General features: G+C 55.1%; 1 protein-coding gene across 1 annotated transcript in view; it reads right to left on the reverse strand.

Moving 5' to 3' along the window:
- ITGA11 (integrin subunit alpha 11) overlaps window positions 1-23,853 on the reverse strand; it is a 61,948-nt gene that overhangs the window by 24,431 nt on the left and 13,664 nt on the right. The window contains exons 3-14 of the mRNA XM_026060720.1: window positions 14,610-14,719; window positions 11,158-11,249; window positions 10,431-10,545; window positions 8,580-8,707; window positions 8,051-8,199; window positions 7,373-7,517; window positions 6,699-6,864; window positions 5,481-5,554; window positions 3,477-3,621; window positions 1,528-1,676; window positions 1,201-1,341; window positions 623-826 (exon numbers count right to left, since the gene is read on the reverse strand). Coding sequence (XP_025916505.1) covers window positions 623-826; window positions 1,201-1,341; window positions 1,528-1,676; window positions 3,477-3,621; window positions 5,481-5,554; window positions 6,699-6,864; window positions 7,373-7,517; window positions 8,051-8,199; window positions 8,580-8,707; window positions 10,431-10,545; window positions 11,158-11,249; window positions 14,610-14,719 — 1,618 coding nt within the window. The remainder of the gene's footprint in view (window positions 1-622; window positions 827-1,200; window positions 1,342-1,527; window positions 1,677-3,476; window positions 3,622-5,480; window positions 5,555-6,698; window positions 6,865-7,372; window positions 7,518-8,050; window positions 8,200-8,579; window positions 8,708-10,430; window positions 10,546-11,157; window positions 11,250-14,609; window positions 14,720-23,853) is intronic.

A 23,853-nucleotide genomic window follows, 5' to 3' on the forward strand; every position in this document is an offset into this window, starting at 1 on the left:
TGCAGCTGGGCATTTCGGGAGGCGAAGGAGTTGCGTGTGTGGGAACGGGGATGCTGGGCTTGGAGGGCTCATTTGATTTTGAGGGGCGCGAAGGCTCCCGAGGCCGACGAGCGTCCCGCAGCCCAGCACCACCTCCCTGCCCCATTTCCGTGCAGGTCCGTCACTCTTGTGACAGGCTGGTTTGCAGTCACATCCACTGAGACTGGCCGATTCAAGTCTCCACTGTATGACTGAATTACTAAAAATATCACTTTTCAGGTGATTGCACCAGTTAGAATTTTCCAGGAAATCAGAACAGCTTCTCCTCAGATGTGCCATCCAGAAATTTCTACTGAAATTACTTTGCACATTTCCTATTTCTCATGAATGTTTCTAATATTTAATTTCAAGCAATCCATTGCACTAAGTGCTAAGCATTCCCCCTAATTTCAAGCCTATTTTCCACATCYAACATTTGTTTTGTCTTGGGCCTATCACAAGAAAACGTATCTGGCAACAGTAAGCAACACTTAAATGCTGGATGTGAATTCCTGCCCTGTGGAAATCCATGGCCAAACATCCTTCGGCTTTGTTGGTGCCCATAATTCAGGAAGAGGAGAAGCAGAGCACCAGGGAGTTGTACCTGCTTGTATTTCTTCAGGATGGTCTCTTCAAAGCCATGGAAGATGTATATTGCTCCTTGGTGGTCATCTTCCAAAGGTGCCCCGATGACGACGTCGTTGTAGGAGTCCTGGTTGAGATCAGGCACCGCGGCGATGCAGGAGCCGAACCGGGAGTTCTGGTAGCTCTGCAAATCGTCGAGGGCCCCGCTGAAAACAAAGCGGTTCTGCGAAACCGGCCACAGAGAAAAGAAGAAGAAGAAAAAAAGAAAAAAAAAGAAAGCATCAGCAGCAAGCCTGGAAAGAGAAAACCCCAAAAGGCAAAAYAAACAGGCACATCCCTTAAGAGCCCTGCAAAATAAATAAAGCCCGACTCCTCCCGCCCACAGAGCCTTTCATCCGGCGAGCCAGAGACTCTGGGAAAAAGCGCATGGCACGTCGGTGCCAGGCGGACACCCGGCGCTCCCGGGTGGAAACGTGCCCACCGCACACGGAGCTGCCGGCGGCACCGCTGCATCCACGAGGACGCGGTCCGAAGCCCCACGCGCGCAGGGGTTCCAGGCTGGGGTCCAGGCAGCAGCCCGGCCAGGGGGGCACCCACCTCTCTCAGGGCGTAGACGTAGACCTTGCCCCTCTCCCTGCCCTCGCTGAAGTACATGGGGGCTCCCACCAGCAGCGCGTCCGTGACGCCGTCGCCGTTCACGTCCACCGGGCTGATCTCGCTCCCGTAGTAGGAGCCGATCTGCAAGGAGGGAGACGCGGCGGGAGGATGGATGCCCGGAGCGGCCGCGAGACCCCGGCCACCCGTTCCTTCCTTACAACCCTCCGGAAGCCACCTAGGCCAGGTGGAAAAGCCGGCTAGGGAGAGGAAGAGCGCGGAGGAGCCGCGGCGGACGCTCGCTCCGTCCCGGCAGCCCTCGCGCTTTACCTGCTCGCCTTTCAGCGCCTGGTGGATGGTGAGGTTTCGGTTGTTGTGCATGGTGAAAATGATGACTTTCCCCGTGTGGTTGAACCTGGGCGCTCCCGCCACGTAGATCCGCTGGCGCTCGGCGGATATCACGGAGGAGACGGTGTAGCCTGCGGCGGGGCGGGCGGGCGAGCGGTGAGCGCGCCGGCACCGGGAGCCGTGCCCCGCCGTCCGAGCGGGATGCCGGCTCCCGCCGGCTGCCAGCCTCCCCCGCGACGGCACCGCTTCCCCCACCGTCTGCTTTCCATTAATTGCAAGCCGCTAACACAACTCTGGCCGCTTCCCAGATCGGCGAGCTATAAACGGAGGTTGCTTCAAAAGATAAAGTCATCCAAGCCAACCCAGCTGCTGCGACCTTGTGCTTTGAGCTGCCTGCTCCGGTCCTCACCTACCGCTCCTCAACGAGGGCTTTGGCACGGGCCAGCACAGCTGGCAAACCACGCGCAAAACCCTGCTTTCATCGAAGCGGAGCCCGATTTGTTGCCTGATGACCGTTTTGCTTCACGGCTCGTATGAAGCTAAACAAACCGCGACGTGGTGCGCGCGCAGGAGACATGCCTGCAGCATCGCTCCGGAAAGAGCCTGCCAAAAGCCACGTCCAGAACAACGTCACAGGCACCGGAGGAAGGTTTTGCTGACGTTTGACGTTAAAATTCGTGGCGCGATAAAACCACGCAGAACATCGCTCACAAGTCCATGTGCAAACACCCCTGCATAAGCTGAAGACCCCCAGGGAGCCGTTTTTCCTGTCCCCAAGGGGTATTTTCTGCACAGGGATCACCAGCACTACATACCGCGTGTCAGGCTTGCGGTGCTTGGCAGCCCCCATGGACTGCAATAGCTTAAATAGGAGTATAACGCTGGGGCCACGAGGGCACAACATGCCRATGGTCACCCTGCAGCCAACTCCAGGTTCTCGCACATTCACAGTCAGTTTTAAAAGCTACTTAAATTATCAGATGCTCAAAGCAGGGCCACCTCTGAAGCTGCAGCAGACTGCTCAGCGCCGTATCCAGTTGGGTTTTGAGTATTTCGGGACCGTAGGGGTTAATGGACCCCTTTCCCTTGGCGTTGACCCCCTCAAGCAGAGCATTGGCCTCAGAAACACCCCGGTCCTGGAGCCGGGACAACTGGGCTGCTTTGCAGCAGGATGCACAGGGCTTTTTGCGATACTTCTGTTTTTCTTATTTGAGTCAATGGCAAAGATGGGGGTGAAACAAAACTCCCATGTATTGTCAYGAGCATTTTTTGCACAACCGTAGCGGTCCCCGCTCCAGGCACCGACAGCCAAACCGAGGCGATACTCTGCTGTTGTCCCCAGAGTTTAGCCCTACTCTTTCTTGGGGGAAAACCACACATCCTGGGGCTCCTGGTGTTCCCGGGCACAGAGGGAAGAGCTCCGAGACCCTGATGAGTCCCCGCGCGGGGGACAGCTCGCGGCAGCCCGGCCCGCGCGGCTCGGGAGAGAGGCTTCGCCGTGCAAGCCAGGCTGCTGTTATTGCTCCGGGGCTTCAAGAGCTGCACATGGAACGGATTAACACAGCAGGTATTTCCTCCCTAGGCATGAAATTTCATCAGTGTTTTCTAAACCATTCCAGTAAGTACTGTAGATGGCCTGGACCGGCCAGAGCTCACGTCTGAATTGTTTCTGCTTTTAAGCACTTCTGTGCTGCACGTTGTGGTGGGCTTTGGATGCCTCCCGGGAGAGGTGCTCGCTTACACTTTATCAGYGAGCAAGGGGCAGCACAGGTCTCGCTCGGGCGGGAGCTCGCAGACAGCCAGGCACTGTACGGCATGTGCTGGGAGTGCTGGCAAATATTAGTCAGTGATGAAATATTTTGTGTTTCCTATTATTAAGCGTAAAATTACGAATTCTGCCCTGGAAACAGAGCCTATTTTGGTTCCCTTACCTAAATAAGCACCGTGATTTTTCAGCTCTTCTGGGAACTCCTGGAGATAGGACTCTCTGAGAGGAATGACCTTCCCGCTGCTGGTTTCCTTGAGGACTGCTCCGTTCCAGTCGTAGGCACCCACCGCCCCCAGCAAGATCCCATCCTGGGGGGAAACGAGCGTTCGACATCGGGGCGTTTGGCTATTCAAAAAGCTGGAAGTCTGAACAGCAAATGTCTCTGAATCTAGGCAAACCGAGAGCGACACCCTCCAGCCCTTGTGCAACGGAAGGGCCAGCGGTGTCCCGGACTTTGCACGGGCCACCCCGGGCTGTCCCCCTGCCCGGACGCCCCTCTCCAACRAGATCCCGATGGATCGGGGCACCAGCGGCACCGCCAGCGCCGCCCTCCCACTGCCCCGATTGCAGCTCGGGGGCGGCTTAATTGCAAGCGCGCCCGAACACGAAGCCCGAGCTGGCGCTAAAACGAATTTAAAGAGGGGCGCTGGGCACAAGGTCGATCGCTCTTTGTTTTGCACCGAATCCAGCTTGCAGATTTTGGAAAGCAACGTTACCGTGCTCGTTAACGGAGGGCAGAGAGGCAGGCTACGGGCGCCTCGCGTGGACTTTTAAAGCCCCTTCAGGTTCCCGTCCCAGGGAGGGCTCTGGGCGGTGGGTTAACACCCCGGCTTCAGCTCTTAATTAGACCGGTTGGTGTGCTTCGCTACAGCCGCCCGTGCCCGGCGAGGGGTTTGCAGCAGCATCCGCAGCGCAGCAGCTCCCGCTCGCATCCAGAGACGCCGGGAGCCCCAGGGCTTGGGAGAGCGCCGGCCCCGAGCCCCGCCGCGCCGCCCCGGCCACCCGCAAGGCTCCGAGCAGAGGTTTCGGGGCCGATTTTGAAGCGCTGCCGTGAACCTGGGCCGAGGATAGCGGCAGGGTTGGGGCCAGGCCTTGAAAAACAGCAAAGCGCTCTCGGGAGATTAGCTAGTCCTTCCAGATGGCCGGGATCTGGACAGACCCCGCTGCCTTTTTCACACTCAGGTGGCTTCAGTGCTCATTTCTTGGCCTCTCTCCATTTAAAGTATTTCTTGCTGAATGGAGACAATTCTCCCTTTCGCTGCCCAAACGGGCAGAGCTGATTCACACCGGATGGCTGGGATGAACCCGACGGGCTGTTCTTGTGCAAGAACATCTCCCTAAAAGCCCGATTCCTAGACAACGTACGTGCTAGACGCTACAGAGCGTGGAAGAGAGAAACAGCAGAGCAGTCCCTCCCAGAAACCACGCTTGCCATTTACAGAAACAGGGAGGAACCTCACGAATAGGGGAAAAAAACAATCCCCGATTGCAGCAGCGCCTGCAGCCGGTCCTCCCACCCCGCGCCAAGCCCGCGGCGGACGCCGGAGGGGTTAAACCGCTCCTCCTCCTCCCCGCTCTGCGTGCGTTTTGGTATTTCAAGCAGTGTTTTTTTGTTTTGTTTTTTGTTTTTTTTTTTAAAAGCCGGAGCCTGAGCAGAAATCCCTGCTGACTTTCAGCTCGGACCTGCCGGCCCGTGGCGCCTGTCGGCAGCCGGAGAACGAAGGTCCCTGACTGTCCCCTGCAGCGCAGCGTGGGCTGAGAAAGGGCTGAAGTTTTGCTGAATTTGTGCTAGGGATGAATTTAGCCTCCAGGCAAGACTCGCGTTCACTTCAGCATTACGCGGTACAGCTTTAGGAACAAACGTGGAAGCTATTTAATACTACCGGTTCCCTTAAAGAGCGAGAGAGGAAATACAGAGCAAACTTCTGGACGCCTCCTCTAAACTTTAGGATCTATTTGCTTTGGGAAAAATAGGCTGTTTCTTAGGAATGCACAAAAGGCTCAGATTAAACACTGAAGCACAAGTTAAACACATCTTAAAACTGTCACAGACTTGTGTTTGCAGCCTGACCTCACGCACTAAAACCCATCCCACCCATTTTCCGCAGGTCAGCTACCCACAATAAACACACGAGCAGGAACCGAACAGACGCGTTTGCTCTCTTACTTCCACAATATGTGATGAAAATCCAGTCTGGGACATTTCCAGTCCAAAGGAGATTTCATTCTTGTTGTTGGTTCCTAAAATAAAAAGGAATTTGTACTTACTGGAAAGGTTTCTTGGAGAAGCCAGGCTGCTTGGTGGATTTGGGCAAGAAGAACAGCCATCTCTGCCCAGCCTGGAGCACAAATGACCTCAGCTGGCACAAATGTGCCCATTTCCCCCTAAATCACCACAATTACACCGGCTCGCACTGCTAACGAGCCGCTGGATAAACACTGTGAGCTCTGCATTTCCTCCCTGCTGCCTGCAGAATCACACAGAAATGGGGATTTGGAGGATTTTGCCCCATTTTACAAGTGGGTGAAGTTTCTCAGGTGACACTTTCTGCCACAGAAAAACACTGAGCTGCTTGGACCAAGCTAACTGGCAAAACTGGTCTGAACCAAATCCCGCAAGCCAAAGCCCTAAGATGTGTCATTTTAAGTGAAAACCCTCCATCTTTTGTTTCAATTGTTTGTTTCGGTACGCAATTTTCCTACGAAGTTTAGACAAATTTAGTTTGAAGAAACAAGCTCGTCACAAAGAAAGAAGTGCTTTATTCGGCAGAAGCCAGAGCCCGGGGTGGCCGAGGTGAGGCGAGGTTCGTTTCGGCAGGTGGACAGAGCGCTTTTGCTTAGACTGATATAAAACAACGTTTCCCCATCTTTTCTTTCAGCCAATAAGCTAAAAAAAAATCCCACATTATTCTCGTAATCCCATAACGTCTGACACCCCTGGGTATCCCTGGCAGCCGGCATACGGCGAATTTTGACTGCTTATAACTTGGCTGGCTTTGAATGGAGCTTGACGGGTAAGCGAAAGACAGCGGCTGCCTCCCAGGCTGCTCGCGTGCCAGATTTCAAATGCCTGCCATAAATTACAGAGCCGTCGCAAACAAGCTCTCCAAAAAAAGAACTTTTAGGTGACCTTTGGCGGAGAGGGGACGCGGGGTGCGAAGAGCTCAGGAGAAGGATCTTCCTCAGTACGGAATTAGGAAAAGGAAGATGCTCAAAGCACGACTTTATGCTCTGGAACTAAGGGAGAGACCGATGCTAGAGAAACACCCAGCCGGGTCCGTTCCAACTCGGCAGGCGCGTTAAAGGCCAGAGGCGGCACATCGGCAGCGGTTCCCCACATCCCAGCCCGGARGAACGCGGAGCGGTTAGAAACCGACTCGCTCACCTTCCAAGCTAAATATCCTTTCTCCCAGCGCGTCCACGATGTCTTTGAGCGCCGCTTCGTCTGTGACGTTGAAGAAATGCTTGTCGTCCGGGTCGCTCGCTATAAATTTTATTTCGTTCAGAAAGGCTTCCGGGTTGATTCCCCTTCTGTTGTAATAACCCAGTACCTAGGTTTGAAATAAAAACGCGAGTCTCGGGCGTTTTCGCACAATGGATCGAGCTGTTCCAAACCGCCCGAACGGGAGGCGTCCGCTCGCAAGGAGCCGTAAAGCCTGCGCTTCCCGTCCCCGCCTGACATCCAATTACAGGAGCAAATCGGGGAGCAAGAAGTTGCCATAATTCGCCCCGGCAGCCCCGGCCTTGCCCGTGGTGGGGCATCTTTCCTTCAGGGATCACATCTGACTTGCACATATGAACTATATCCTGGTGGCACTGCCAGCGAGGGCCCAATTTACAGATGGGGAAACTGAGGCACGAGGTCATAGACATACTTAGGGAAAGACCCCAAAGTCATGGCTGGCAATTCCCATAAAAAGTTGCTCCCAAGGAGCCTGGAGCCACTCCATCTAGAGCTCAGGGACTAAAAGGCAGACGCGGGGCTCAACCGCGGTGCTCGCCGCCGAGGCGCCCGCTTTGGCGGCCGGTGGCTCACGACAGGCCCCCCCCTCTACTTACAGCCACCGCATAGCGGGTGACGTTGTCCTTCTCGCTGTCCTCGATCACCTTCTCCAGGTCTGGGCTGTCGTGCGACTCTCCATCTGTGATTACAATCATTACTCTCTTTGCCCCTTTCCGGCCACCTTTCTGAAATGCTTCCGAGCTGCAAGTGAAGAGATGCCCCGGGCTGCTCAGAGCCGCCGGGCGGGCTGCGGTCCCTCACGGCCCGTGCCCGCGGCCCCCCGCGGTCCCTCGCGGCCCCCCGCGCCGCCCGCCCGCCGGGGAGATGCCGGGGGACGCAGGGCTCTCGTGGAGCCTGGTGGACCTCCACGGGGGGACCTCTGCTCTGGGGCACATGGCTTCTTTCAGGAGGGACTCCTCTAATTCTGCACATTGCCCCGAATCTGCACCAAGAAGAGCAGTCAGGTCCTGGCCTGGGGGTGTGGTAAAAATTTGCATGAAATGGGCACTTATCCCAGATAAATAGGGAGATGGAGCTGTGGTTCAGGGCTTTATTAAGCTCCCAGTCATCTAACGTGGGTGCGAAGAAGAGCTGAGCCTCTAGGCTGGGGCAGACGTGAGGCTGCATTTGAGAGGGCTGAGATCTCAGAAAGGTGRGGGGAGAGAGGGGGAAGCCAAAACAGATGACGATTTCAAAGTGGTTATCRGAAGGAACGTGAAGGTGAGAGATTTTACCGAGCAAACTCTATCCCGTAGGCTGTCCGGGTTTCGGTGCCGCCTCTTTGCTCTATGTGACTGGCAGCCGCTACCACATCCTTTACAGACCTGTAGTCATTTAAGTGAAACTCRTGGACGACGTCTTCTCCATACTGGACGACTCCAACCTAGGGATTAAAGGGGTGTTACAAACAGATAACCCCACGACTGCCGACGCAAAGAGGTCGGGGAGCTCTTCACGGCTACAACGAGCTGCGCCTGTACGGGGCATTACTCCTCTATTTCCACATGATTTCATCCTCCCCTGGCCCAGCCAGGGTGTGGGTTGCTCTCTCTCCATAGCTCATTTAAGGACATTAATGTAAGCGTTATTTCCATGGGCTTGGCTTTAAAATACATACGTTGAAAGTTTGTTTTGAAAAAGCACGGTGCCAAACTACAACAAATTGGCGGAAAGAGGACTTTGAAAAAGGCTAGGGGAATCTGCATGACATGGGAAAAAGCATACAGAAGTACACAGAAATACACAAGTTGTGCACGGGCTTACTTGAATCTGGCCGGGGCCAATATAAAATTTTTTCAAGATGTTTATCAGGAAGTGCTGAACTTCAACCCAAGGATATATGCTGTTTGATCCATCCAGAACTATGATTATGTCCATGTACGTCTGRCATCCTGTGAAAAATACACAGTGTGTTACTGAAAGACCTTGGCAACACTTGTAACGAGGAAATTTATGGCTTTATTCCTTGCAGTCAGGTACTTGCTCTTATGATTTGTTTGAAAAACCTTATTTCAATCATTCACGAAGACCTTCAGATCGTATTCACTTCCACAAGACAGAGAGAACCCACACGCATCGTCTCTGCCAAGAAAAGGGTGGAAAAATTTTCTAAGAATAACACCCAGCGATATCTTCTCTGATTCAGATGCGGATCTCCATCTGGTCTAATAGAGTCCTCCCTTCCTGCTGCGGAGCAGCGCTTTGCTTGCGCGTAAGTCCTCCGATTGCTGCGGGAAGMCTCGCTGCTCCGGCTCGGGGGCACGCGAGCGGGCGCCCGACTCCAGCGCAACCTCCGCCGGGAGCAGCAGCACCCCTGCAAGCACGGCGCGTGCCAAGGAGCTCGCTTGCGGGGGTAGAGGCTTGTTTCTCCTCTGTGTTGATACAAGGCTCACCACCCCGTCTGCGCTCGCTGCGTAATGCGAGCCTGGTATTTCCTCAGACAAGTTCCCATTAAAACCTCAGCAACGTCTAAGCCAAAAACCCCAGTGAGAACCCCAGGACCCAGTTCAAAAGTAAGAGCCACGGAGGTTTTAGGAAGCCAACTGGCTTTCGAAGGAGAAAGTTGTTCAGTCATCTCTCTGCCTTGCTTTTATTTTCCTAACAGTGTTTAGAAAAGTTGCAGAAACCCAGAAAACGTTGAGTTTTCCAAAGACATTATTTGATTACCRAGCTCATTTACCGCAGCCATTTCGGGGCTGGCTCATCCGTTCGCTGCAGTTGCACACTGGGGCGGTTAATCAACGTGATCGCCGGCTAGGGAAGACGAGCGGGTTCAAAGGGGACTTTGAACTCTCCCTCGAGCCCCCGACCCGGAGAGAAGCGCTAACCTGCCGTATGGCGCGTGCCGCGTGGCACAACGCGCGTTAACCTTCCTCCTTCTAAAGCACCCACAACCGTCCCAGCGAGGGCTAAAAGCATCGTCTGGTCTTAAGGAGGGAAGCGACACTGTCAAAATCCRTAGAAACCGATCACCCAGCGGAAGGTTTCTCCTCCGTGTCCTGCAACCTCCCTTGATAAGAGGGCGATGGGGCTGGTGGGTGGTGGGGCTCTGCCGCGGCTGAGCTGGGAGAGCCCAGCGTGGTCGGCCGCGGGCGCCCGCGCACCCCGCACCGGCCTGGGGACTCCCGCAGAGGCACCAGCCTCTGCGATTTCTTAGCACCTACGGGAAAACCAGGAGGCTCATTTAAAACCTCGGAATAAAACCAGGTCCCAGTTCTATGCACCCAAGTTTACAAATTTGGGCCAAGATGTTTAGCTTTCAGTCAATGAGCTCTTTGTATTGTGTGGCCGGGGTTTGAATTCTTTCCCTATTTTGCCTTCCTAACTGCGCTGATAAAATATTCTGGATACTTTTATTTCTGTTTTTGGAAGAATAAGGTATTTTTTGTCTTCCCCAAGTGTCAGTCAAAAGGAAAATGTTTACCAGATGTCCGCATACGTAACCCCCTTTGAATCACTTTCCTGCAACAATTTCCTCTACTATCTTGCCTCCTTTTAAATACTGACATCGCTTTGTTTTCTCAGTGGTGCTGGAGCGACTAAAGAACAAAAATTCTCTTTAACTTCAAAAGCCGGGTTTGCRTTAGAGGCTGCAAAACAGATTGTTTCTCATACTCTGGAGAGCAGGAGCCACGGTTTTGGAGAATCTGAAGTTGGAGTTCACCCTGGAGCACATTCCTGTGGTGTAGTAAGAGCTCCCACACTCGTGGGACCAGAGAGGGCTGCAGGCCTATAAAAATGAGGGAAAAATAAAGCGTCAGTGACGGCTTTAAACTGCCACTTCTTAAGCCATTGCTCTGGAGGTGCTAAAGAGCAGCAAACAGGACTCGGCGCTTTCCGTCCGCTTGGGACCTGCTGGCCTGAGTAGGAGCTGGCGGAGAAACCCGCTGGCTCCAGGCTCTCCTCTCCGTCGGCACCTCTTCCCCCCCGGAGAAGAGGGAGCGCGACCCGTCGGTGCCGCAGGGAGCGCGCGGGCGCCCGGCTCGGGGGCAGGCTGCTCGTGTGCCGCAGCAGCAGCCAGGCAGCAGCAAGGGCGGCCACCGAGGCTGGCGACACCCAGGTCGGGAGCATCGCTCGGCGGGGAAGCGTGTTTTGACGTTGTCGATGCGGCGGGCTGGCAGTCTGGCATGAGACCACCCCCCTGGAGCTAGATCCTAAAACAGCAAACAGCTGATACAAAGCTGCTGAAAGACATGTGCATGCGTGTGCATATGTCTATTTAAATATATGCATATATTTATGCCTGCATATTTGTATAACTTTATACACTTATGTATATTACAGAAAAGCCTCAACTCCTTGCATAGGGAGGTAGAGCTATTGCAAACGTCCCGTTTCTTACCAGGAAGCTGTTGTCCTTGGGGTTGGTGGCCAGGCTCAGACCAAGACGCATGTTGTCCTTCCGCTCGGAGACGTTGGAAAGCGTCACTCTTCCTTCAGAGAGAACAGGGCAGTTAGCGGTGCCGGGCCGTGCGCAGGGCGGGCATGGGCGATGTGCCGGCCGCGGGACTCGCGCGAGTGTGAAAATCCTCGTTTCTGTTTTGCTCCCCTGTATCTCCAGCTGAAAGCCCGAGAGACAGCTCTGCCCTGTTTACATTGCGGCACTTGTGTTCATGCTCYGTTTGAAGCAGTTGTCGAGATAAGACTTTTTTTCCCTAAATCCCACAACCAACAAAGAGAAACATGTCTTCTAGGGAATGAAAGAGCAAGTCAGAAACTGCATTTCTTACACAGTAAATCTTTGGAAACAACACTGCAAGCGGCCCTAGCATCTCATCTTTTATTGTTGGTCCAACACGCACTTAGCGTCTGATTTGTATTTGTGCATTTCTTCCATTCCTCTTGTCGCAATCCCGAAGCTGGGAATGGCCCACAGGGCAACCCTTTATTTGGGTTAACATTAATATCTCTTAGCTTTAACAAAAACACTGTCTGATTCATTCATTCCTCCAGCAGGGTTTCATCAGGCCGTCAAAACTAGCTCAGCGCGCGGTGGCCGGGCAGCTGCTGGGCTCGCACACGGCAGCGCGTGCCGGCTCGCGGGGCACCGGCCGGCTCTGCCCGGATCCGGGGCTGCCTGCGCTCGCCGAGGGCTCGCCCGGAGCCTTTGCCTTCCACCCGAGAAGGAAACCGCAGAGGAAGAAGTTGGTCATCTTATGGTAAAACTGGGGGGGTTTCTTTGATGGTTTTTGTGGCCTTTGGAAGTTCCTTGCTGAGGTTTAAATCGAGAGGAGGCTCAGCCCCCAAATGCAAACCTGGACCCGCAGCCCGGAGCACGAGGGAGGTCGGTCCAAACTCAGCATCCTACGCTGGGTAAGGTGGCCCTGGACAAGCCCTCTTCTAAAAGTCTCCGGCTTGGGGAAAGCTCCTTCGTGTGTCTCACTTGTGCCTCCCGCCRAGCAGCTCAAGGTCATTTCTAACACAAAAGCTTCTTCCCATTTAATTGGCAGGATATCTGCTCAAAACTCACCCCCCCCCAGGACCTCTTGCAGCCCCGCTTGGTGGGTCTGGCCCATTCCTACGCGGTGCAGATCCACAGGGCAGGAGGGCCAAGCCGCCCCGGCTCAGGAGCTGCGGGAAGGTGAGGACGGCTGGCCACCAGCATCTCCCTCCATCGCTGCGTCTCAGCCACATGCACCCTGCCTTGCCTCGAGCTTCACACTGTTTGCATACACACCGCAGCAAATCCGGAGAAAAGGGGGCTTTAGAGCATGTTATAAATCTAGCAGGATCGTGGCTACAGCCACGGATAATTAATCTGTGCTGAAGACACACGTAAGTGCTGTGGGTGCCCAGGTGTACGCATCGGCGTCACAGCTCTGCAATAGGGACCGGGATGCTCCCAGCCGTAGCTGGCTCGTGCTGGCATCTCCAGCCTGCTTTGCACGGAATAGGAAGCGGCAGACCTGCAGGACCACACGGCCCTGTGTCGGCCCCCTCTTCGCTCCACTATGGTCATCTCCACTGCACGTTCTCCTGTAGCCTGACATCCCCGGAGGGCAGCTCTGCACGTGGCTTTATTCAAATGGTGCCAATGGATTGCACTAACTAGACAAGTTAATTAAAAATAAAAAATAGCATGTGCACATGGAATAGATCTTCTCATTAAAAAATTTGTTTCTAATGGAAAAAGAAATTGCTTTTTAGTAAAATTCAAATTTAAAAACAAAAGAGATTTGTTTCCTTGAAGAATTTTGATGTTGTCATTAGAAATAAGAGAAAAATGAAAACTGAATGTTTTCGAACAAAAATAGATTTGGCTCCCTTTTTTTTTTTTTCCACTTTCAGTCAGGAATATTTTGAACGAGCCAAAGTTCTTCCAGCCTTATCAGCTTCGAAACCGAGAATACTTCAGATTAATAACAAAGAAAAATGAAATGACAGCTGCACAGCTGCTCCAGTATAAAAAATCCCAGACTTTTCCCCCGAACCCAGACGATGTTCCTCAAGATCATGAGAAAGTTCCCGGTTCCTGCACTCCCTGCTGCCGTGGGGACATGCCCATCGACGGCGCGGGTCTCTGGTCTCGGGCTCGCTGGCGGCAGCGAAGGGGGATCGTTCGCCCTCGGCGCCCCAGCGCCTTGCACTGCGCTGGCTTGGGCAAGGTCAGGTTGCGATATCCCCGTATCCTTGCATCAGCGGCCGGGGCTTGCTTAGCCTGAGAGAGGAAGACCCTGAGAAAGAGGCCTGGGACTCGAGCTGGAGGAATAGCACGACGCCGGCCAAGCTCTCGCTAAACAGCTCTGACCTCTGGCACTCGCGGCTGTATTTTACAGTCGCCCAGCAACGCGGGTGCTGCCGCAGTGGGTTATTACGGCTGGGAGCTGGTGGCCGACTCCACGTGTTTTTCCCTGCGTCCGCACGAATCCGCGGATCTCCTGATGCTGCTCTAGCGGCCGAACGGCACTTTTGGGCTTTCGCGTCGCGACGTTACGCAGGTAGCTCGGGGTCTGGTGGCGGCCGCGCTCGAGACGTCGGTACGGCTCAGACGAGCTCCTCCTGCGCTTACGCCTCTGCAGACCAAAGACACCCGCAGACCTTGGCGGTRTAGAAGAACCGGGCTTTCCTCCCTCTCCATGAGAAGCGCTGTCCTTCCCGGGGCTGGAGGGGATCCGGCCGCGGGACTCTGCCTCCCTGGCATCTGCTCCTTGTGCCGAGGCGGCACCACGAGGCGGCGGTGGGGCTGCACGGAAGTTTCTCCGGATACCAAAGACACAGCGGCGGGCTCGATACCGGCAGCGAACCTGCCTGCTCCCGGGAAATTTCCCCTGGGGGGCACGTCATCCGAGCATCCCCCAGCRGCGGCACACGCACATGGGAGTATGCAATAGGCTATTTGCTATTTCTCAGCCCGGTTATCCCAGTTCTCRCTCAGGCTGCATCAAAGGCAGGTGCAATCAAGAGAAAGAGGGCAAGCGCGAGCTAACCCGGCAAGGGAAGAATTTTATCYGCTGATAATTTTATCCTGATCAATTAATAAACAAAACAATTTAAGCTATCATAAATAAATAATAGTAAATAATCATTCATTTTTATTTTATCCTGAGTTGCTCGGCTTTATCCTAATGTTTCTCGAAGCCCAGCACCAGGAGTTACGCGAACACCTGAGCTCGTTTCTCATCTAAAAATCCTCCCTAAACCTGCTGCCCTCGTGCTCTCGGAGAGAACCTGGGCAACGCGGCAGGGGTCTTGAAAGAGCAAAAAAAAGCACGTGCACCCAGCTGTGCCGAAACGGCGCCCTTGCCTCCCGCGGCCCCGCGGCCCCGAGCCCAGCGCGGGGCGGCTGCCGGGTACCTAGGTTGAGTTTGGTGCAGTTGCTGTGCGTGTCGCCGTTCACCGGGCACTTGTAGACGTCGCCCGTCTTCTGCTGCCCGTTGGTTTCGTAGGGGGCTCCCACCACCAGCCTGCAGAGAAGAGGTTTCTGTCAGTACCCAGAGGCCGCTCGTGAGGGCCGTTTTTCATGGAAAAAAAACCCGAAATCCCATCCCCGCGGAGAAGCGGTCAAAATGCTTTCAGTTATGGCTTCTTGTGAGCCACAAAACCCCAATGTATCCAGCATCGGAAGAGTCAGAAGGAAAGGAAACGGGAGGAATTCCTCTTTGAGGGGAATATCTCTGAGCTTGAACAAGGCGCTTGGACAGAAGCAGCTACGTGAATAAAGGTTTCCTTGGGGACATACCGCRTCCCCAAACGGCACAGAAGAGCTCAATAACGTATCCCTTCCTTCCCTGAAAGCAGGTGTACACCCATAGGCACGTTTATCTGTGCACACCTCCATGCACGAGGATGCCATCTCCCCGCGGCTGCAGGCAGCCCCATCGCTCCGGGGGAACGGCCGAGCCCGTCGGTGGCCGTAAGCTGCTGCCGGAGCCTCGTGGAGAGAAAAAACGCCGGTGGCAGAAACAGATGTTTTGGTGGTTCCTGCCAGACGCRTCTTTCTTGTGGCCACAAAGCGCAGCTCGCCGGCCCCACGCGCYGTGCTGCCCCCCACGCTCTCGCCCGGAGCCCCGGGAGCAGCCCGCAGCTCACGCCGGGGGGCGACGACGGCGGCCAGAATTACTCGTGGCCCGAGCGCTTCCCACGTTGCTTACGACGTGTTGGAGGGAGCTTCCTCCGCCCGTGACTCGCTGGAAGGAAGACGCGGTCGTCCCTGACACCGCGCTCAATGGGAGCAGCCGACAGCCAGCTTGGCTCACCCTTCCCACAACTGCAGGCAATGATAATGTTTGATAAAGTGACTCATTCCTGGCTGGAAGTTACACCCCGCAGGCGGAGCAGTCACGCGAATGCTGGCGAAAGCATCCAGCAGCACGCGGAGGGGCTGAGGTCCCCCAGCCACCTCCAGCCCAGGCCACCACCCCATCAGGGTTGAGGATGCAGCTCCACCACCCGGCCCTGGTGTCCAGGACRGGAGCTGAAGCCATCAGCATCCTTCCAAGGTCACCTTATGGGGCCACAGCAGCCCCGATTTCTGGCGGGGGAAGAGAGATATCGCCTCTTGCTGCTGTTGAAGGTATGAACCTTTGAACGTCAGGATGGGCTTGAGGATGCAGATGGTGATGAACCCCGCTAGAAAGGAGAAACTTCCTTCCTAGCAACATTGGGAGCAAAAGCAAGGAGCTGTTATAGCGGTGACCGTCATGCACACTAAGACCTGCGGGGAGTTTTCTCCCTGAGAAAGCTCAAAGAAAGGATTTCCTAGAGTTTTGCTTGGAGGATGAAGAGCCCAGAGAGGTACACTAGGATAACAACCTCAGCGGAAGGCTGAGATGTTTGGCAACTATCTGTGCCTTAAAATAAGAGGCTCATCAGCTGATAAATACACATACTTCTACTCAGGGTGCAGGCAATTGGCTAGGCCACTCTCTGTGTGTGTCTGGGACACTGCAAGTATTTTTCTCGCTTTTTCTTGTGGACTTGACAAGAATAGCACAAACCAGCAGACCAAAGAGGGAGGAGAGCGGAACCTGAGGAATTCGGCCATTCCTTCCAGGCTAGTTCAAAAATATCCCGAACCACGGATTACTGGCGTCTTCTGCTCCCAATATGTTAGCCCAAAATATATCTGCTCTACTGCGTTTTGCTTTTAAAATCCTTCTGGTGGAGGCAAGCTGAAACAACCCTCCATGTCCAGATCTCCAAGTAAACAGAACCTCTTTTGTTCTGCATCACCCCATAAAACGGCTGGAAAAGCAACTGTCCTCAGCACAGATGTTCCTGGTTAGACGGAAACGGTCATTTTTGTAACACTGATTCTACAAAGACATTAAACACTAATTCTTTGGTTGCATCACTACAAGACGGGATTGCTCACCAATTCAAAACCTCCAAAATCTAAGCAGCACTTAAGGATTTTAATGGAAATACTTCCCCTCTCACAAATTCAGCGCTAATGAGGAGATTAATTAGGATAAAATAACAACTGTCTGAAACTGTCCTCAATAGCATTCAGAAGTTTGGGGCAATCTGGATACCCGCTGTCCCGCCAGCGCGGGGAGCTCACGCATGTCTCCTCTCTGCCCCACTATCGACACCCCCTTGCTTGTGCTCAGAGGGGGGCACAGAGTAGATGCGAAATGTATTGAGAGATGGGGTGGGGGGAGGGAAAGACCTTGAAGATGAAAAGAAATAAAGGTTGAGACACCTCAGAAGGTGAGAAAGAGAGACGACCCGACCTATGGAAAAAAACGGTCCCTCGGTCCTACTTCACATCCAGTTTTCATTGCGCTCCTCAGAAATTCCCCATGAACAAGAGCACGTATTCTCGTTTTTTATTCTTCATCCCCCAAGAAGAACCAGGCTTTAACTGCCCAGAGCAGCAACGCCTTGACGGCTCGAACGATTTTCTCACCCGGAGACCTGAACGTCACCTGGGCTATCGGAGTCACCCCATGCACGGCGGCGCCGCGCGGGCTCCTCTTCCTCTTCCTCCAGCAGCAGAGCCCCAGCTAGGCCGCCCCACTCAGCAACCGACGCTCGCTAACCCCCAGCAGGAGTGTTTAATAGCTCAGAGCATCTCTTTAAAATCTGAGACTGCAAAACAACACATTCCACCAATTCCCCAGCCCGACGTCAGAGCCCAAAGCAAGCCCAGACATTTACGGACGCTGCCATAAATGCAAAGGGCTTGCGGAGCTAATGAAAGCAGAATTTTTGTCTCCCAAGACAATGGCATTGTTTTCCCTTTTGGGTTAAATTTAAATGATTAATTATCTGAAGTTGTCGAATCCTCATGGAAACTTGGCAGCCAGGGAAAAAGGCTTTTCCAGCTGTCGGAAAGGTGACGGTACCAGTTACAGGAAGCGAGCAGATGTTTACCAGAGTTCAAGGGCTGCTCGGAGACACCGGCCTGCTCGCTAATCCGCAGGCTGGTCACAAGCCTCTTCTATTTCTGTGGTTTGTAAACTGTGGTTTAAACATTTCTCTTCTAAAGAAAGGGCCCTTCCTGAATCACCATGACAAATGCTTGCGAGAGGCCGCCGGCTGCAGCACCCACCACCGGTTTTGCATCACCCCGGATCATGCCCCGCGCTCTCCCGGGACGGCTGCTGCCCCCGGACGGGGCCCGAGCCGGRGCAAGCAGAGCTCTCTGCAAAGGCTGACGAGGCAGCCGCAGTTTGGCTGATAAATTAAGCTTTAAAAGAAAATAAGAACCCAACAAGCCCCCTCTCCTTCCTTTTCATGCACTCCTTCTGGGGAAAACAAAAGCAAAACAAGGATTAAACGGGAAAAGCACAGACTGCTCGGAGCAATGGAGCAATATGTTTGAGAACATGTTTTTAGCTTTTATCCTGGAAAAAACTCGAAACCAAGATGTTAGTGGAAATGCTCTAGGAATATCTGTGCTGCGCCTGAGGTAAGGGAAACGGAAGCTGAATTTCTGCTTTGCAAGTCATCCGGAGATTTGAGACCAGGCTCTGTCCCATCTTATGGTGTCCCACACAAGCTGTGGTCTGGAGCGTCGGTGCGGGTAACTGCAGGGAGTTTCCTATCAGGCAGCTAAATAACGCATCGGATTCGATTCTGGAATTTGCAGCTTTTTCACGTTGTTTTAAATGGTTTCATTTCACGTGAGCATTAACAGAGCGCACAGCGCACGGCTGCTGGCATTTTAGGGCAACAGCACCTCTAAAATGCTCTCTTATTCCAGTGTTTAGAGCGACTGGAGGTAACAGCCGCTGGGTACTGACTGAATCACTGTTTTGTTTGTTTTTCCCCCCACACTGTGCTAAAACATTATCTGACCAACTTGTGTGTGTCATAAACATTAATTTCTGCCGGTTGTGTCCGCATTGAACCCAGTGAACCATGTTTGGCTGGAGCACATCCGGGAAGTCATTGCCTGTGCTGAAGGCGCCGAGAGCCGGAGCACCGGGAAGGCTGCGGCCGAGCCGGTCCCGCGGGACAGCTCGCCCCTGGCCTTAGCGGATGCTAATAATTTGCTGTACATATCGCTGATACCACATAGTCCTCCCTTAAAACAACCTGCTGTGCCACCAAGCCAAATTTTACGGAGGCACTTTAACCTGCAGGGTTCCTTCCATCGCCTGAACTTCTGGGTTACACCTGTGTTGAAAGGTTTTTCGAAGAAAAGGTGAGTATTGGCTCACAGTCCTGCCTTTTTCCCCCGTTGGTGCCAGCAGTTTTGCCCCATCACCTTCTGAAACGAGGCCGTTGCTCCTAACGTACTCTAAAAACTTCACTGTCCTGCTCTGACAATCTTGGGTATTACCCTGATGGYTTTCCTTCTTTCACAAATAATCTTTATTTCCTAATTTTTAATTTCTGCCAAAYGTCCCTTATGTATTATGGGCTTTTAATTTAGGCTTTCCTCCTACCTGTAGCACCCGTGAGCCCGTGCTGAGCGTTGTCAGCCCGCAGCCTTGCCCCTCCGCGCTCCCCGTTCCCCCTGCAAGCTCGCCTTGGGCAGCGGCCCGGCSTAATTTCATCTTCCAAACACAGAGGATTCAGGGATCCATTTCTCGTGACCACTCAGCCCTTATTTCAAAGGTTAGAACAAGAGATTCTGAGGCTCGACTGCACAAAACCGGACATTTTATGGTGTCGATTATAGGCCATTTCCGCCCAGCAAAAGACACCCGAGCCCAGGCAGCGCCTTGCACCCGCTGGTATCTCCCATCGCTCCCGTTTCCCGGCTCCAACCCAGGGAGCAAAACCCGAACCGAGAACACGTGAGAACCGCCCGGACATCGACGCYGGCCAGCGACGGCTTTTTCCTGCATTTTGCACCCAGATGACACCCGATCTCTCACGGCGCAACCCCCGGAGTAACAGGCGCCCTTCGTGCATCGCAGGGGAGTCGCGAGGCGCGTTTGGAGTCCCAAGACGCTTTGATTAAATGGAAAGAAATCGGGAAAGGAAGGTATGTCTAGCTGGCGAGTCTGGCACGCGAGGATCGGGGAGGGACGGAGCAGCAGCGACGCTTTTCACAGGGTTTTTCAATCAACGGAACACTTAATCTCCTGCAAGACAAATTCACTTGTAGCTAATTTATTCAAGATGGGACTGGACAAAGAAGTGATGGAGGAGGTTCAGGAAAGGGAGAGTTCAGCTGTGGAAAACTTTAAGTGGGTTTGTGGCTCTTTGGACAGAATATGACAGAGGAATGGACTTTGAAAAAAATTTTTTTTTTCCTATGTTGGCAATGGTGGAAAAGAAATACCTAGAGGGAGTCCAGGGAGAGAAGCAGAAACAGCGGAGGACTGAGCAAAGAAGAGGATGCGGGACCCGACAACAGATCTGCTCCGTTAAGGAAGCCCTGGAGGTGACTCCCTGCCGTCTGCCCATGCAGACCGGCCCGCAGGGGCTGCGCCGCAGGTTGGCGGTGGCTGGTGCACATGGAAAATCTGCCGGTTTTGGTGCTCTCCAAGGAGCTGTGTAACACCGGGCAGCCCGGAGCCCGTGCCCAATTTTGCAAAAAGCATTTAACAGGAGCGAGAGCTCCCCTGCGGGATAGCGCCTGCGCCTTGCTGAGACGAGCGGGGCGACCGAGCCGTCGCCTGCTCCACGTTACGGGAATTGCATCCGGCTGCCAGCACGGCGGGACGCACACAGAGTGATGCGAGGCCACGTGCTGGGCCTGCTCCAGCTCTCCACGTGCTGTGCTCGCTGCCGGAGCGCAGACCGGCACCAGCTCCCTGGGGCAGGAGGGCGAGTGCATGCACATGTGCATTAATAAATAGATACAGAAATAGGAGCAAATCACAGTCAAACTTTTGGAATAATACAGTATTGGAAAATAAGCCCCGGTGCTTTCTCGTTGGGAGCCTGCGACGCAAGGCTGGGGAAAACGCTCGCGCTCAGCCCTGCGGAGAGGCGGATGCAGCCCCGCGGGAACGGGGCTCCACAGCGCGAGTCCCCAGGGTCGCCAAGCCGGGACGGCCCCGAGCCACGAAAACGCTGCCCGGCTCCAAGTGCCGCAGGCGCGTTGGGAATAACGGCCCCGGAATTAGCAGCGGCGGGGGAAGATATTCACGCCGTCTGCAATGGGTTTCTGGCGTCCCTCGGCTAGGGACAGCGTCCCCGGCTCTGCCAGCCGGGAGGGGACAAGCCGAAGCCTGATCCCTCTCCACCTCAGCCCCAGGTGCCGGGGGCTTTTTTTTAAGGGCCGATCAGAGTTTTGCCTGTTTTCTAACAAACCTTCTCGTTGCAAAGCGAAGCATAAGCAGGGCTGTAATTCAGCCGGCTGTTCCAAGGGACGGGAGGCGCCTAATTACACAGCCCGTTCCCRCGCGAGCCGTCTCCACCCAGGGCCCTTTTAAGCAGCATAGACGTAAGAGGGAGCAGCAAGCGCCACGAAGGGCGACCGCCCGCGAGGACACGGGACGCTCGCAGCACATCAGCCAGGGCCGCGCGCGACACCGCTCCCGCGGCCGCCGGGCTTGCAAGCCGAGACTAAAGGGCAGAGCGTGCCGAGCGCACGCCGCGCCAACCGGCCTCCCCAAATAACGGCACCAGCCCCGTGGGCAAGGCTTGGCGGCTCAGCCTGGAAGCCGGCGTGATCCCTGGGCACGGCGCTGAGGAGCGCTCGAGCCCCTGCCTCGTCCCGGCGCGCGCAGCACCCCTTTCGCAGCAAGCCGCGTGTTCTGCCGCGGCGATTAAACGGCCGTCGCAGCAAGCAAAATTGCCGGAGTTCTCCTTAAAATAGCATATGACGGGCRCGTTGCAAAACATGTCTCAGGAACTCGCAGAATATTGTGGTCAGCAATAATGATACTCTCCTGTTTTTCCTGGTGTAATTTTTTCCCTTGTACTTAGGGATACTGTAATGAAGAGGTGTTTACAGGCGAGGCCGCGCAGCGGGTTTCCACCGCGGCGTTCGGAGCCCGGCGCTGCCTTTCGGCAGGCGTCAGGCGGCCGCTTCGCAGCGGGGACCTCGGGRCTCGCACGATCTCCGGCTTCCTCCCGGGGTTTTTGGAGCAAACCCTGATCCCCGATTCCAGYTCTCCCCAGCTGCCTCTTGCTTTCCAAAATTATCCATTACTGCCAGCTATCCGTATTTGTGGGTGCTCCCACTCCGTGCATTTGAGCATCAGTGCACCGCTCGGATACTGCGGAGCGTGGTGCTCCATCCGGCTGCCCTGTGCTGTCCGAGTCCCAGGACTGTGCTCCAAACCCTGCACAGGGCTGCRATTGCAAAGGCCCATGTGCAGCCGAGCTATAGGGGATGGGAAGGAGAAGGATGCCCTTTCTTCCTACAGATCCACGGCAAGGAGGCTGCGGAGGCTTTGCAGGGTGGGTGCAAGGCAGGGGCAGAGGTAGGACGCGGTTTCAGGACACCTCTAACCTCCAGCTGCAGGAGGATGGCCGAGATGCTAATGCTGCGTTGTAACGAGGATGCTTTAAAAACCACTAAGACAACGTTCACCCGTGTGCTGAGGACCCAACRGCGGAGGACGATGCGCTTCCGAAATGAGGTGATCCTGGCTCGTGGGCACCTGCGGGCCCGGCTCCAGCTCCTGCCTCTCCCTGCCTTGCGGAGCCCCTCCGTCTCCTGCTTCTTTATAGAAATCCTGGTGCACTTTAGCATGGGGACACGCACACTGGCATTGGAGCAAGCAGGTGCAAGTCAGGGAACGCTGCTTTCACCCCGGCGGCTCGGAAACCCCAGATAAACCCTTGGGGTTCGGGCAGGGGAAACGCTCGGCCCTCGGGAGGCTGGAGAACAGGAATGTCAGAGGTGCCGGAGCACCGGCGAGCCCGGGAGGCAACACGCCGAGACGGTGCGGCTGCGCCGACTGGGGGGCTGCGTCCATCGGGGAGAGCCCCGGCTGCTGCCCCGCCGGCTGGGTGAGCTATCCAGGAGCATCCCTGCATGGCCGGGATCTGCTCCGAGGGGCTGATGCAAAGCACCGAGCACAGGCTCCCTGGCCGGCAGCAAAGGCTGAGCCGTGCCGAGAGGCGGCTCTTCTGCAAGGACTGACGTGGGACCACGTCTATTTTTCTGATTAGACCCAACATTTTCCAAAAAATAAACAAATAAAAGGACCTAACCCTGCAGCGGCTGCAAGCTGGCTCTGCAGTCTGTGACAGGATCGCACTGATTCGCCCCAAAGGATGCCCAGGGACGGGAAGTTTCCGGGTGCTCCGCAGTGCCCCACGGCGGGGGCAGCCCAGCCTGCGGAGCAGCCCCGGACAACCGGGACACTYGTGACAAAGCCGCTGGGTTTCCAGCTACCTCCTGCTTACGTTACACAAGGATTTTATCCATGCCACGCGCTCCCAAGTCTTTCGAGCGCCCAGAAACCTGCCGGGAGCAGGGATGCCCCGTAGCTGCTCCTGCTGCCGGGAGCGGTGAACGGGTGCGCGGGAGCCCCGAGGGCTCGCGATGGGATGGGGAAGGGGCACAGCGGGAGCAGACGGTGCCCCCGCGCCGGAGGAACGCCTCGCAGCTCTGCGCCCTTCCACCCGAATAACCCCCGCGCTCAGGAGGCGGCCAGACCGCAGGAGCGCCGCGGCCAAGAAAGCCTCTCGCAGAAGGAGGGAGGCAGCAAACCCTGCAACCGTTTTTCCAGATCAGCACAATTATCGCTGCGAATCCTCCGAGCAGATTCTCCTCCCTCCTCCTTTTCTCCTTGGGTTACGTTCGGGCTGCAAACGTCGTGTCTGCACCGGGAGCAGCCGTGGGGGTCGCGGCTGCTCTTGCCCGGGTCTGGACCCCGCGCCGGGGCTCCGCGTGCTGCACGGGGGCCAGAGAGAGGGGGCAGCTTGGGACCATCCACCGCCCCGAGTCCTGAGCCRGCGCAGCCCAGCCGGGACGATGCTCCCTGAGTGATGCCACCTCGCCGGAGCACAGCAGCAGCGCAGCGCTTGCCCAAGCCAGCTCGGGAATGGGATATTTATTATTTTTATGGCTTCTGAAGGCTCACGGATGTTTATTTCCAGGGTTTTCCTTCCGCAGCCAAGTCTTCCCAAGCTTCAGGTTTTTGCATAGCTGGAGGGGGGGAGCCCGGCGCTGGCGGGGAAAGCACGGAGAAGCAAGTCCGCAGCAATGGAGAGCGAGCAAGAGAAGCAGCCA

This window comes from Apteryx rowi, unplaced genomic scaffold (assembly GCF_003343035.1).
Source record: "Apteryx rowi isolate R43461 unplaced genomic scaffold, aptRow1 scaffold_170, whole genome shotgun sequence".
NCBI lineage: Eukaryota > Metazoa > Chordata > Aves > Apterygiformes > Apterygidae > Apteryx > Apteryx rowi.